The sequence below is a fragment of the Dermacentor variabilis genome, chromosome 1 (genome assembly GCF_050947875.1).
Source record: "Dermacentor variabilis isolate Ectoservices chromosome 1, ASM5094787v1, whole genome shotgun sequence".
Classification (NCBI taxonomy): Eukaryota; Metazoa; Arthropoda; class Arachnida; order Ixodida; family Ixodidae; genus Dermacentor; species Dermacentor variabilis.
Window position 1 is genome coordinate 81394273 of NC_134568.1, and position 15715 is coordinate 81409987.

General features: G+C 46.5%; 1 protein-coding gene across 1 annotated transcript; it reads left to right on the forward strand.

Annotated features, from left to right (window-relative positions):
• Window positions 1-13821: 13821 nt before the first annotated feature.
• Window positions 13822-14990, forward strand: LOC142571597 (uncharacterized). Its single transcript, XM_075680097.1, has one exon. The coding sequence runs from the start codon at window positions 14121-14123 to the stop codon at window positions 14754-14756; it is 636 nt and encodes a 211-aa protein (XP_075536212.1). The 5' UTR covers window positions 13822-14120; the 3' UTR covers window positions 14757-14990.
• The last annotated feature ends 725 nt before the right edge of the window (window positions 14991-15715 follow it).

Here is a 15715-nt window from a genome sequence, read left to right on the forward strand (position 1 = left end):
ACTTTAGTTTTCTGCAGATTAATTTTCAGACCCACCCTTCTGCTTTGCCTCTCCAGGTCAGTGAGCATGCATTGCAATTGGTCTCCTGAGTTACTAAGCAAGGCAATATCATCAGCGAATCGCAAGTTGCTAAGGTATTCTCCATCAACTTTTATCCCCAATTCTTCCCACTCCAGGCCTCTGAATACCTCCTGTAAACATGCTGTGAATAGCATTGGAGATATCGTATCTCCCTGTCTGACGCCTTTCTTTATAGGGATTTTGTTGCTTTCTTTGTGGAGGACTACGGTGGCTGTGGAGCCGCTATAGATATCTTCCAGTATCTTTACATATGGCTCATCTACACCCTGATTCCGTAATGCCTCCATGACTGCTGAGGTTTCGACTGAATCAAACGCTTTCTCGTAATCAATGAAAGCTATATATAAGGGTTGGTTATATTCTGCACATTTCTCTATCACTTGATTGATAGTGTGAATATGGTCTATTGTTGAGTAGCCTTTACGGAATCCTGCCTGGTCCTTTGGTTGACAGAAGTCTAAGGTGTTCCTGATTCTATTTGCGATTACCTTAGTAAATACTTTGTAGGCAACGGACAGTAAGCTGATCGGTCTATAATTTTTCAAGTCTTTGGCGTCCCCTTTCTTGTGGATTCGGATTATGTTAGCGTTCTTCCAAGATTCCGGTACGCTCGAGGTTATGAGGCATTGCGTATACAGGGTGGCCAGTTTCTCTAGAACAATCTGACCACCATCCTTCAACAAATCTGCTGTTACCTGATCCTCCCCAGCTGCCTTCCCCCTTTGCATAGCTCCTAAGGCTTTCTTTACTTCTTCTGGCGTTACCTGTGGGATTTCGAATTCCTCTAGGCTATTCTCTCTTCCACTATCGTCGTGGGTGCCACTGGTACTGTATAAATCTCTATAGAACTCCTCAGCCACTTGAACTATCTCATCCATATTAGTAACGATATTGCCGGCTTTGTCTCTTAACGCACACATCTGATTCTTGCCTATTCCTAGTTTCTTCTTCACTGTTTTTAGGCTTCCTCCGTTCCTGAGAGCCTGTTCAATTCTATCCATATTATAGTTCCTGATGTCCGCTGTCTTACGCTTGTTGATTAACTTAGAAAGTTCTGCCAGTTCTATTCTAGCTGTAGGGTTAGAGGCTTTCATACGTTGGCGTTTCTTGATCAGATCTTTCGTCTCCTGCGATAGCTTACTGGTTTCCTGTCTAACGGCGTTACCACCGACTTCTATTGCGCACTCCTTAATGATGCCCATGAGATAGTCGTTCATTGCTTCAACACTAAGGTCCTCTTCCTGAGTTAAAGCCGAATACCTGTTCTGTAGCTTGATCCGGAATTCCTCTAGTTTCCCTCTTACCGCTAACTCATTGATTGGCTTCTTGTGTACCAGTTTCTTCCGTTCCCTCCTCAAGTCTAGGCTAATTCGAGTTCTTACCATCCTATGGTCACTGCAGCGTACCTTGCCGAGCACGTCTACATCTTGTATGATGCCAGGGTTCGCGCAGAGTATGAAGTCGATTTCATTTCTAGTCTCACCATTCGGGCTCCTCCACGTCCACTTTCGACTAACCCGCTTGCGGAAAAAGGTGTTCATTATCCGCATATTATTCTGTTCTGCAAACTCTACTAATAATTCTCCTCTACTATTCCTAGAGCCTATGCCATATTCCCCCACTGACTTGTCTCCAGCCTGCTTCTTGCCTACCCTGGCATTGAAGTCGCCCATCAGTATAGTGTATTTTGTTTTAACTTTACCCATCGCCGATTCCACGTCTTCATAAAAGCTTTCGACTTCCTGGTCATCATGACTGCATGTAGGGGCATAGACTTGTACCACCTTCAATTTGTACCTCTTATTAAGTTTCACAACAAGACCTGCCACCCTCTCGTTAATGCTATAGAATTCCTGTATGTTACCAGCTATTTCCTTATTAATCAGGAATCCGACTCCTAGTTCTCGTCTCTCCGCTAAGCCCCGGTAACACAGTACATGCCCGCTTTTTAGCACTGTATATGCTTCTTTTGTCCTCCTAACCTCACTGAGCCCTATTATATCCCATTTACTACCCTCTAATTCCTCCAATAACACTGCTAGACTCGCCTCACTAGATAGCGTTCTAACGTTAAACGTTGCCAGGTTCAGATTCCAATGGCGGCCTGTCCGGCAAATCAGGCAAAAATCAGGCAAATCAGGTAATCAGGCAAAAAGAAAGAAAACAGAGAAAGGGCACAGGCTTTCTGATTCGCATTCGTATACAGATTATCAGACACTCAAAGATTTTTTCTTTCTTTTTTGTTCCTTTTTTTCACGCTCTGCGTCATCTTTACAACCCCTATATCTCCCACCCCAGTACAGGGTAGCAAACCGGAAATTCGCCTTTGGTTAACCTCCCTGCCTTCCTTCTCCTTCTCTCTAAAAGATCTCACAAAGGTAAACCAAGCGTATCCCACAATAACGTTTCAGTGGCTACAGGGACATTTCAATATTCCATGGAACATATTCCAGCACAAGAGGCACATCGGCTAGATTAGATGTATTCTCTCCCACTATCAGGAAGTGGTCTGCGCCATAGCCTATAGCCCACTTTATGTAGACGGACATGGTTGAGAAAGATTCGAAGAGTTCTGACTTATTTTATATCGACCAGCTTACTAAAATTAACAATAATATTATGCTTACTTTAAATAGAAACATGGAAACTATTATCTATTGATTCCATCTTGGTATTCCACCGATACGAGGCTTTTTTTTTTTTTTTGCACAGAATTAGGCACGCTGAAAGACCACAGTATGACTGGGGCCATGAGGATGGAGAAATATGTCATCCCTTTTTAGAATGCCGTCATCATGAGACACCAATACACCGACAGAAACCACCACTAATGGCATTAGATCGCAGACCATTCAGTTTAAAGAAATTATTGGGACAGTGGCCAGCAAGACCTATGCGAAAGTGTGAGTGCAAAAGTTACCCATGTAAGCATTAAAGAGAAAAATAGTGTTCGAGGAGAGTAGAATATAGTCAGGCTCTGTTAAGGGGCGTACGATCTTTTTCTAAAGAAGTCTTGTTTATTCGAGTGTTTTATTTCTACATTTGTCATTCTGCGCTTTGTATGTTAAGGAGTAGCGCCGTGTTCGCACTGCTGTTTTCAGAGGACCTTCGCAATGTTGTGATGTTTAGACAATTATGCATAAAAGTGCATTCTATACCGCATTCATACCGCCTTATTGATGACAATACAGTGAATGCGACTATATATGTCGGCGGACTTGTCAGTTTATCATTTCGTATATTTGTAGATGCCGACCATCCGGTATTATTGCTAAGTTAATTATAAGGCGCAGCCGTCGTGATGAGACAGTGACCACCATTTCTACCATTATTATTATTATTATTATCTAAATAAAAACACGTAGAAAAGCCGAAATACACAAAACAAAACAATTTGACGCAGTATAAAAACAAGAACTCAAATACGATGCTCTGCATACCGTATAGAAACAGGACCTCGGCTTTCCCGGTGCTTGTGTGAAGCATCTCATTTTCACAGCTGAGCTTCGGTTGGCTTTACTCGTGTGATTCCGCTATCTGTCACTTCCTGGTATCGCTGGCATCACTTCGCGAGCGGAGTTGCCCACCCGGGGGTCAAAATTTCAGCAATGACACGATGCCTCGATTAACCTAATTTAACCTGAACCGCCCACATTATTTACAAGTGGCGCACCCCTTTTTCGGCGGGGAACTTTTGAAACGCTAGATGCCTTCGTTGTTTCCGCAGAAAACCTTGGCAGAGCGGATGCTGTCGGAACCAGCCAGGCGGGGTTCTCGCGAAGACCCCGCGCGCGCAGCCAGCCTGCGGCGTTCCACCGCGGCGGCGGAGCGTGCCAGGCGGCCGGTGGCGCGAAGTAATTTTAGAGGCACGCCGCCGCTCAGTGGGAGATCATCTTCGTTATGGCGCCATCACCGGCAGCCGAGCGTTCGCGATCAAGCAACGGATTTCGGAGCCCGATTGCGCGCCCACGTCCAGGTGCATACGCCGCAGCAATGCACACCAGCACGCGTGCCAATTCTGAAAAATAAGAACTCGAATAAAGACTTGCTAAGCGTGGCACTCATTCTCAGTGTCCTTCAATTTTTATTCCTTTTTTCTGTCTCTTGGCTTTCCTTTCAATAGTGGCAACCGCTTCAATGAAATTTGCTGTAAATATTTCCCAGTTTCCCGGGAAAACCTTGGGAAGCAGAATTAGCGCTCGGTTTCTATTACGAGCACTTTCCTCGCGCATGCAGTATTTCTGGCAGCGTAAGATGTCCGCTGGCTGAGGGGGGCTTTCGTCTGAAAAATTTCGTCCGATGTGTCATTTCGCCGGGTGTGTTATGGGGCTTACTAAGCAAGCCAGGATGCTCTCTAGTATAATTTTATGCTGATTCCGCAATTTGAGCATTGGTTTGTGTGATTAAGGCGCGTGTTGTTTCCTGCAAATCTATCTCGGAAAACTAGGAGATCTATTCGGTATACTAAAAGGCACTGTAGTGGGTACAATGCATGTATGAGAAAAATGCCGTTATGTGTACGTTGCGTAGTTGTGCTCATAGTCTTGCCGGAAGCACATCAAATAAGCTTTGCTAATTCCTAAATAACTTCAACGCGGTTATTGGGCCCGAGCAAGCTTATGCGCTGATTCCTACAATAACGAAGCTCCGTGTCCATCGACAACATAGATACCACGGACAACTCGCGGACAACTTTTCTTGGCTATGAAGCGAAAGCTACGGGGGTGGAGCATCTGCACACGACTGTATTCGTACGCAATGTAGTCCGGGCGCGCTCGGCACCGGTTTCGGTTTCGCCAACCTTGCACAACCTCTTTACTTTAGTGAAGGCAGATACAATTAACTCGGTGTGAATCAATGGTCATTCACATTCCATGTGTACCACGTCCTGAACAGCGAGCATCGCAGCCTGCGTTGGAGCTCTGAAGCAGCCGTATGGCGTCGGTTAACAGGTAGACGCGCAACCGACGATGGCGTCGATATAGAGCCGGCGCAGCAGTCAGCTTGCCCGCTCACTCGTTTGTACATGCTGAAGGTTGCGATTTGCAGATCGGTTCGCTTGCTTTCTTTGTGTGCTTCAACACTCTTTTGTTGCTAAAGTTGGTCAACAGCCTCTCAGGGGAGTTGATTGGTGGGGCAGCAAGCGACAAACAATCACCAGAAGACACGGGCGCAATTTTGCGCTTGATGAATGTTCAAAACATGCGACGGTTTCGGGTGTGCCAAAACTCGAAAAAGCTAATTAAAATACAATAAAATACCAATAGCGGACTGGTGAATGTTACGTATCGTTTCAAATTAGGTGCTGTAAAAACAACAAAAAAAGAATATTGTTTTCTATTTTCCACGTTAGAAAACGTAAACAAAACTGCGGTCTATATACTTCCAGAAGCGGTGAAAGAGGCACGCTTAGTTTCCGTAGCGTTGGCTTCATAGCCAAGAAAAGTTGTCCGCGAGTATAAATCATCTCTTTTGCACAGAGGCCGGCTCCTGCAATGGCTGGTTACCGTCTACCACGGTTATACTCTATTGTTACGCTCATTTTTTGTTTCATAGCTCATAAACTTGTTTTGTAGTCGCAGGTTTTCTCGCTCTCTGGTTGCTAAGAAGCGACAATCAGCCTCTTGCCCAGTTCTGAAGTCATGCTAATTGGTGATCTCAATTTACATTTGGGCTTCGAGTAACTTTATGGTTTATAACGAACCAAATATCCGGCAGAAGTTTAACCTCCTGTAATATTCTGCACTTCTGTTTGCCAATGCCTAGTGCGGCTGCGTAAACTGCACTTCCCCTATGCCTGGCGCGTGTTTGAGGACCATATTATAATTAGTAAATGTTCCTGATGTCTCCCTCTCGGCATATATGTCAAGCACTGCGATTTGTTGTGCCCGCTGGCTGTTCCTCTCCACGGTCTAAACGTTTTCTTTTGTACCATAACTTCATCTGGTTATTGTGGCTTTTATCATGCACATAACCTGCAATATTTTTTTAATCTCTCACCCCTGTTTGCAAAAAAGTTTCCATGCCCATTTGCTTCGTCATAATCTTGTATTGCGAAGGTTGCGTGTCAGTGGTAATCCTTATCTGTACTCAGCCTTCATCCGTGCTTTGCCTTCATTATCGCCGTCGTTGCTAGGAGGAGAGAATGTGAAATGACTGGGAAGAAAGTAATCAACTAGAAAGGCACCATCTTTATAGCGGCGCAGTGCGTTGCACTCCTTTCGTCCGACAGCGAGCAGTTGGCTTACTTCTTTCACACTTCGGTGTCGGTATACTGCATTTCAGACAGACAGTTTCAAACCACTTGCGTTCGTGTATAGACAATTACTTATTCCCTAGCGTTCTCGGATTTCGTACATATTGTTCTAGTTTGTTCGGATCTAAGCCTGTAGGCAAATTGTTTCTTTTGAGTAATGGCTCATACAGAATGAAATGTCGGGAGAAAGTTCACGGCTTGTTCTTTCATTCGGCCTCTCTATTTTTTTTTTCTTTCTTTGTAAAGCGTGTCTCATTTTGCTTGAATTTTGTGTATATGGTGAAATCACTTGCCTGGTTTCTCATAAAATGTGCTAATTAATATTTGACGCGGCGGGAGGCGATCATTTATACACCCGTTTTGTGGTACCTATGATATCGTGCGCTTTCAGTATCATGGCCTCACACCACAGGCAAATATCACTTTGGAAGGATGAAACATCACGTACATTTTCCTGCATTCAATAAACATTGAAGAGGCCTCGAATGGCTGCACCAGTAGTGACGTCGTTGTTTTCCGTCGCAGCCGAGCAGGTGCGCAGCAGATCTCTCCGGCTAGGGTACTCGAATGGTCTCTCCCTCGCCGCCGCTCCGTACAGAGTGGATTATAACAGCGTCGTCTGCTACTACGACCGCCATTACATATTTCACTCCCTAGAGAGCGAACTGCTGGCGCGCGCGTATAGCAGGAGTTTTTGGCAACCAAAGGGAATTCGCGCAACAGAGACTACTAGTCAGAATAGGCATGTCTATGCTCATAGACTGTTTGCGGGCTCAAACTACATTAATTTAGCTGTTGCACGCTGTCTCTTGTCCACCGCAACTTCTACTCAGTGGACTCCTCGGTGACCGTGCGGCCTGTCAGCCACTCAGTATAGATTTTGTCATTGTGCGCTTGGGTCCCATCTTACACGGTTTAAACCTGCTTCCTTCCGCCACCTATGGTGCGTGTGGAGCATCAAGGTTTGTCAGATCGCTCTTTTTTTCTTCTCAATGGTTACGAAAAAAACAATGCAAAATTCATCTATGTGAACGCAGTTTCACACTCCCCGTAAGCTTAAAGAGAAAAAAATTTCTTACAGATCTGTAGGAGGGTAGAAAGTGAAACAGAGTAGTGACCATGTTGCTACTGTCATAGACCTACATTTTTGAACTTCAACAGTGAAGTGTCACTGATGCATTTCCCCTCATTGTCTTGTATCACTCCGACAATCATCATTTTCGCTGAGAATAACCTCCTTGCAAAAATCAGAACCTTACTCAGCTCAAAGATCACAACACTTATTTTATTTCATCATGGGGTATTTTACCATGAGTAAGGGCAATATCTATGAGCACAAAATATAGTAAAACACCTGAAATGTTCTGAAAGAAAAAAAAACTTCCAATGCACACAGTAAAAAACTAGTTCAGTTATTTTCCGTCACTGGAGGCCACCGGTAGATGTTTTGCTTCTATGTTCGTCAACGCCGTTCGCAACAACATGACGCAAATGTATGTGAAGCCTCAGACTTGCATAACTCGAGATCAGGAACTTCTCTACAGACCCGTTATGCTCGTGGCAGGTCTTGACGCAAGAGCGCACCATGTGCCTGAAATACTCAGTCGCAGCCTTCAAAAGGGACTTCAAGTGAAGAAACCGCTCAGTCCATGCAACTTATGCCCCTGAAATGGTCTTCGCTTGATTTCAGCGTCAGCAAAACATTCTCACTTCGATATGTAAGTATGCCACCTTCACGTCTGTATTCTTTAAGAGGAGTCAGATGCGTGTGCTCGCTCTCACCTGCTCAAGCCTAATAAGGCAGTGTCGTATTGCTCACATCCTGCAACAGCTGGCAGCATCCCTTTTAAAAGAAGACCACCAATGTAGAATATGATGTTGCATTCTTTTGCTTCAAGTTCTTCGACGATTAAAATTTCAGTCATCGATGACATCGGCCTCCACTTACTTCTCCGCGCTCTTGTTTTCCTTTTGGCGGCATGTCGGCGAGGTCCCGCCTAATCTTCCCGATCCACTGCAGCTTTCTCTTGGGCTCTGTCGGCAAACGGTAAAGTTTCCAGCCATTTCTGTAATTGTTCATGCAAATTGGCACGCAGCAGTCAGTCATTTCACTGAATAAGAGAGGGACCAAGCAGCCGCAACTCCTTCCTCGCACCTGTCGCCTTGTGAAGTGAGATCCCCAATGGCGGCGGCCGTCGCGAAAAACCGGTAGAGGCGGCGAGTACCATTTCAAAGAATATCCCCTCCCGGCACGGAGCGGCGGCGAGGGAGATCCTATCTCCGGCTCCGAAATGGGTAGGCCTCGAGTCATGCGTACTCCGTAGGAGCAGGCAGCTTTCGATCAGCAACGCCGCGAACAGAACCGAGAACGAGCTCGTCTACGCCATGCCGAAGCTGCAGCCTGGGCTCAAGAACAGGCTCGTGCAGCCGAGCGCAAGCAGTAACGGCGTACCGAGGATCCGGCAGCCTACCAAGCCGTTTGTTAATGAACCGTCGGGATTAACTCATTGATAAACATCGGGGCCGCACGTTTCAGCTTCGATGGTTAACCATCTGTACGGTGTGCTTGGGCGGTGATTTCTTTTTCTTCTTTCATCGCCTTCTTCTGTTTATCGTTTACCCTCTGCAAATGGGTGTGCATGGTGTCTCTTTTTGGAAACAATTCCTAGCCCTCCTTTGTTCTAACGCGATAATGTTAAGGGTCCCGTGTCGCAGAAAATGCGGTATCGGCGGAGTTTTCCGCGAGCGAAAAATGCCGCTTATATTTAGGTGTATGTATATGCCACGCCTTGCTATATGACATGCGGTATATGCGGGTTATATTGCCACAACATTCTATGCCTGAAGTTGCTCATATCTTGTATTACATTCCTGACAAAATTTTTGAGCTAGCGCATAATAAATTGAAAAGACAAGGAGCAGTAATCCTATCATAATAGCAATTTAACACTGGTTGTCGACATCAATTTTCGTTCGATTTTCTTTCTATTCTGTTTTTTTTTTCGTATCTCCATCGTATACTCTAAATCAGCCTTAGCTCGTTCCCTGTTGTTACGGCTCTCTTGAACCGCTGTAGATCGCTAACCACGCAGCATGCTCTACAATGACCTCACGAACTGTGTTGACGCATTCCCACCGCAGACGCTACCTGACTTGCTAGGACAAGTCGGCGACCGGCGCCGTGATCCCGCGTTCTGGCTCAGGGGTCGACCGTTAGCACTGCGCGGTTACCTTCGATGTGCGTGGGCGCCAAGAACTTGGGGAGGCAAGCGGGAACGAAAAATAAAGATGGTAGGGAAAAAAAGCGGGGGGGGGGGGGGGGGTGGTAGGGTGCAGTCAAAAACAACCTGGAGGGTTGAGACCTGTTTAGTCTAAACAAAAGAGCTCTGCGGCCCGTGTGGCCGGCTGCCAACGACAGAGGCTGGGGCCACCGCTCCGCTGACACCAACGAGCTAACTACAAGCAAAAAAGTCGAAAGGAACAAAAAAAAAAGTGACTTAAAGGAAAAGAAGGAGGACTCCACAAGGATGACGCCTTTCCCTTCCTTCAATAAGCCACCTGAAAAATATAAATATGGCGACTTCAGACGACAGCTGCGTGACACGCATGGCGCAGCTCGCGCCGTGGTCGGATGGCATGCGTCGCGAAGCGGCTGCCTCTGCCACGGATTCAAGAACGAGGTCGCCGCACGCAGGCCCGAGTCACTTCGCACATTCCTGGCAGTAAAACGCCACAAGCTCCGGCTCATTTCCTCGTAACCTTTTGGCAAAGGTGCACCTCCTGTATAGTCAGTGCGGTGTGAGCAGTTGTGTTCCTCTGCTGTGGTTATATATTTTTTTAATTTTGTTCCTTCCGTGTCAGCCCATAAATGCGGGCAGAAGATCTCTCGCGGAAGAAAAGCACAACGAATGTCTCCTACAGGGCCTTGTGTCAGCGACTAGTCGCTGGCTACAGCAACACAACACCATCTTTACCTGAACTGACGCGGTCGCTAGAAAGTATTTACTCGCGACATTGCCACTTCAATAGTTTCGTCAAATACGTGGTGGCGAAAACTAGTTGTTGTCGTCGTCGTCGTCGTCGTCGTGGTCGTCGTCGTCGTTGTTGTTGTTGTTGTTGTTGTTGTTGTTGTTGTTGTTGTTGTTGTTGTTGTTGTTGTTGTTGTTGTTGTTGTTGTTGTTGTTGTTGTTATTGTTGTTGTTGTTGTTGTTGTTGTTGTTGTTGTTGTTGTTGTTGTTGTTGTTGTTGTTGTTGTTGTTGTTGTTGTTGTTGAAGGAAACAGTAAGTTTCCTTTGGGCCCACGATCCTTTTAATAATTGCATGGCAGATGGGAGCCTTTTGCAACCAACACAGACTATACACAAACACGTTAACACGGTGCAGAACGCTTTACATGCACGCGGACTAGAGTAAGAGTTCCGAAGACGTCTGTCCGTCTATATAGTGATGTGCCTAGCACTCATGCAGCACGACTCGCCAGTATGCGTTGTCGTTGCCGCTGCATCGGTGCGTAGTCCGACTTTTCAGCACAGCTGGTAAGTTGCTGGCGACGGCCACGTCCTACGCCGTCACTACCACACCGCACCTGGTCGCAACGTGGAAACATCGGAGACAGCAGGCCGGCAGAGCACCAGGCCACTGCTGTAATTGGCCAGCGGCTCGCTAGCCGCTCCTGGAACGTCTCGGTTGTCAGCTCGAAGCACTGCACCAGGCTGCTCTGACAGCAGGCCGCTGGTGCGTAGAAGAGCACAGCCATGAGCGAGATCTCAGCCCAGGTCCGCACACTAGCAGGACACCCGGTCGCCAGTACCCAAGCCTCGACCGCTGGTCAGTGTGCTGCCGTTCGAGCCTCCCGCTTGCTCTCTCGCGCTCACACTCTCCGTACGCCGCTTCCTTGTTCGTGGCACGCGGTCTTCTTCCGTAATAACCATCATTAATTCTCCTCTTGTTGCTGCCACACAATCAGCGTCACTCCAAGCTGGCTGGTCAAACACTTTGTCTTCCCATGGTCACACGCCACAATCCATATCATCACATTGTCGTTGTTGTTGTTTGGTCGAATAAATTAGCGACTAGCGGCTGTCCTATAGTAACGTGCAAGAAAGGTTGTCGTCACTTCGGTGGCGATAATCCTCTGCCAGAATTTTGCTTTATAAGTTTCAACGTTTGCAAGGGTTTTGTGCGAAAGTTGCAGGTATGCCCCCGAACTACCGAATAAGAGTTTTTAGACAGTTTGTAATTGCAGTGACATTTTCAAGATTACTGAGCTCTCAAGTACAGGGAATTAATGTTCTATACGGCATCCCGATGATGGCACCCTTCCAGGACTGACTGGCTTAATGTTGCCTCATAATCATATCGTGGTTTTTCCACGTAAAACGCCAGAATTTAATTTAATTTTAAGGCTGCCTACTCACTCACAACATTGTCACCGTGATCATACATATATACGATGTGTGTCACAAGCGTGGCGAAGTCGAGTTTATTTAGACAAAGAGCACTGACAGTTTGACGTTGCAAATGAGTGGATCGAGGCTTTAGGCAGAAATCAGGCCTTTGCACTCTTTAGGCATAACATGTCGCCCATATCTGAAGCAGTGATGCGATAACTGGCGCAATGGTAAGCGCAGCATGACTTGTACTATTTCGTGCGGTCTCAATTGGAGCAAACATACCCAGATGTACGTGATAATGTCATTTCAAGAAGAAGAAAAAATTATTCAGTGGAAAGTCATCTGATTCTTCATCATTCCTCCTGAATGGACATATATACGGCAATATAGAGGGAAATTTAATAGCCAGCCGAGTCTAGTGCCTGTCGTCTTCATTTTCGCCAAGTGGGGCTGCCAGGTGATAGAGAAGTGGAGAGACACGACTTTTTCTTTCTTCTGTTACCCAACCTTCTTTTTGCTTCTTACTGCTTGCTTAGTTTAAATTATTTCACCGTGCTGGCTTATACGGATAAGCTTTCACAGCGTGGTGTCAGCCAATAGCAGCAGCTCGCGGCACCACCACGCTCTCAAGGTGCTGTATTATCTCATCCACTGCAGTATCCGTGGAGCGCTTGAGAGATAATTATGTCCGACTTGAAATCTGTGGGTCATGGAGTTCTGATCGTCGCGGTGTACTGTTGATTTCTTTGCTTCATAATTGTTTATAAACTCATCGAAAAGCACTTTGGGATTCCTGCAACAGTCACTAGCGGACATCAAAACAACTAGGGAAGTGAGCCCAAAACAGCTATCGCTGTAAAACACAGTATCGTGGCAGTAGTGCCATCACCGCATTGCTCGCGATGAAAGCGCCAGAAAATTGACTTATGCCGCATGCCATTTTGACCCACAAAGTAGTGACAGTGAGCGAATCTCTGTTGTAGGTAGTCAAACAATTATTTGCAGCAAAATGTGCATACATATAGTCATCTTTCTAAAGGACTCAGACCCGTTATAGAAGGTGTGCATGATATTCAACGACGGCGCGGATTATTTAAACGCATTAGGGGTAAATACGAACCCCGGCAAAACTCGCGGATGGTAGAAATAAACGCGCATGCACTTGAAATAAAACTTTGCCACCGCTATTAGGATTCGTTGTTATTTGCGGCAGTGAAAACTTCGAAGCGAGACGTGCTAACAACTGTCCTGTTGCGCAACATTCGCGCTTGGTCTTCTGCAAGACGTTGCGCCCTACACATGCACCCTGACAGTATTTGTGCGTTCACTTCGGAGGCCCCAACAGATAGACTACAAACGCTATGTTTTTGTAGTCCACTATGTGTTTCTACATAATATATATGGCAGTGGTCAGTCGGTGGTTAGTAAAGCTAACCCCTAAATGAAAAGCTTCTAACAAACTGCCAATCGGAATTTTAAAAATACATAACGAAGTAACTCTTGAAACATATCGTCTGCTTTGAATCGCAAAAATGACGGGTTAATCAATCACCCTCTTATTTCTCGGTTATCCATCACTGACAGATCACGATAAACTTTAAATTTATTTAAAGTTATACTTCATTGAGAAGTATTTAATGGACTATATCACAAATTTCTCTTTACAACGGTCAGCTTAAATGTGTGCCGGTGAAGTGCGCACTTTCCTAGCCCTCTAAGTGAACTGCTATTAAAACCAAATTTGCACGACACCCTCTAAAAATCACTAACCGTAAAAATGCCGCTACCTTACGCACATACAAATTGGGCCCCGAAAGCAGACTCCAGATCTCCGCATAAGCAGACTGTTGCGAACTCCCTAACTAACTTCTCCGTTATGACGGCGACATGACGCATAACGACTTGTGGTGTTTCGTAGAAGACGGATAGCGGGCCACAGGTGATGCGCGCCAGCAATGCCTGCAGCAGCCGGGCCGCTTGACGCGCGACCTGCGGCCCCTTCGGTGGCGCGCCGACTGGGCCACCAGGGAAAGGTTTATAAATAACGGGCCACGCGACGCGTCAAGCTCATTCCACCGAGCGAGTGGTTCGCGTCCGCAGGCCGCACAGGAATCCAGCGGCGAAGTCTTGCGCTATAATTTCTGTAGTCGCGGAGGCCCGCATGAAAAGTTCCTTCTGACGCGCGCTCGACTGATGTGTCTAGCGTCATCGTTATACGTGAACACTTCAAAAGCCCTGTTAGGCATCGAGTGTAATATCATCTCGTTACTATCAAAACTTCCGGTGTATGCTGCTTTGGAATAGCTGGCTGTTCAGGCAGTTCAGGTGCGCGCGTGCGTAGTTGTGGTTGTGTGCTTGATAGTGTGCATGCCAGACTAACGACGATTCCGATGGAGCCCTCCGCCAAATCCCAACTTGTGGTGCCTATCAACTTCGACAGTGAATGGTCCACGCCGAGCGGGCTCAAGGTGCGCGTCGATAAAGTGCACACGCGCTTTCAGAGCTACCAAGTGGCCGATGGAGATGACTGCGCGGACTTGGACGCCGAGTGGCTGGACTTCGCCCGCGACCACCCGGACTGCGCGGACGACATGGGCGTTTTTTTGGAACCAAACTTTGAGGCTTTTCGGAAAGTTGATGGTGATCCGTCAGGCAACTACGAGAACAAGCAACTGGACTTAGCGGGTTACAGGCCCGAATCTGTGACTGTGAGGGTGCGCCAAGGCGTTGTTTCGGTGACGGCTAGTGAGAGTGAGACGACGTCCGTCGTCGAAAACAAGGCCATCAAGTGCTGGAAGAAGCTGGAGCGCAAGTTCACACTTCCTGATGGCGTCTCTCCGGATGCGATCTGCACGAAGTTCACGGTAGATGGTCGCCTGATTATATCGGTGTTACCATCATGCTTTCCGCAAAAAGAAATTACCGCTGAGGAGGATGACAGTTCATCGTCGGCGAACACGTGGAACGCTTCAGGTTTAACAGACGTCGAGACAGATGGCTCGAAAAGTTCAATTGTGGACAGGTAAATTGTTCTTATCGTTAGTTGTACCGGCGCGTTACTGCACCCTGCCTGGCTGCCAGGTGTTTTTGGTGGATGATCAGCTAAAGACATCTATCGGCAGTGAATAAGGTGGTGTTGACAGTTTAGCCAACGAGCAGACCTGTGGTGCGTGGGACGCATCCGAACATCTTAAGAAGAATGACGTGAAGGGTTGTTTGTCGAAAAACAGTAGACTGGACCCGTGCTGTACAAATCTCGTGCGACTCGGGTATATAACGCTCGGGTATATAACTAAGTTGAGAGCATTGTGCAATCTGAGTGTACGTCAACCATATATAGATACATATATATGCTGTGCTCCAAACGAACAATTATCTGCTGTAGCAATTTTTCTGCTTCAGTGCATGTACACTTTGTATTAGAGGAAAAGTATGGGTGGGCATGATAACTTTCTTCTTGATAATCTGGACTGGAAATCGTGTCATTGTTGTGTTGTTCTAGGATGTGACGTTGTGCCAAATAAGTGCTTCTGTGGACAGTAGGCATGTGCATGATTCGATGAATACCAGTACGTTGCACGCGTTATGATGGTTACATGTCAGTGACATGTAATTTGACATGTGATCTGACGTGTATCTATTTTAAACCTAATTTTGGTTCAGTACGCCTAACAGACATAAATGAATATTTTCTCTCCTGAAACTACGCCTTCTTTGCTTAAAGCATATTATGTTGTGCTTTAACGGCTACTTCATCTATCAACTAACGCATTGTCTCATGCCAACATATAGAGATGCTTATTTATCGGCCGCGGTAGTCCAGTGGCTGTGGTGTCTTACTACTGAGGGGTTCGACCTCGGCCGCGGCGGCCGTCTTTCGATGGCAGCGAAACTTAGAGACGCTCGTCTACTTTTATTTAGATGCACGTTAAAGAACCCCAGGGGCTAGAAATTGAGCCAGAGTCCCCAAATGGCGTAACGCATA

Excerpts from the sequence above, each read along its gene's own strand:
- LOC142571597 (XM_075680097.1), top strand. The coding sequence starts at position 14,121 with ATGGAGCCCTCCGCCAAATCCCAACTTGTGGTGCCTATCAACTTCGAC.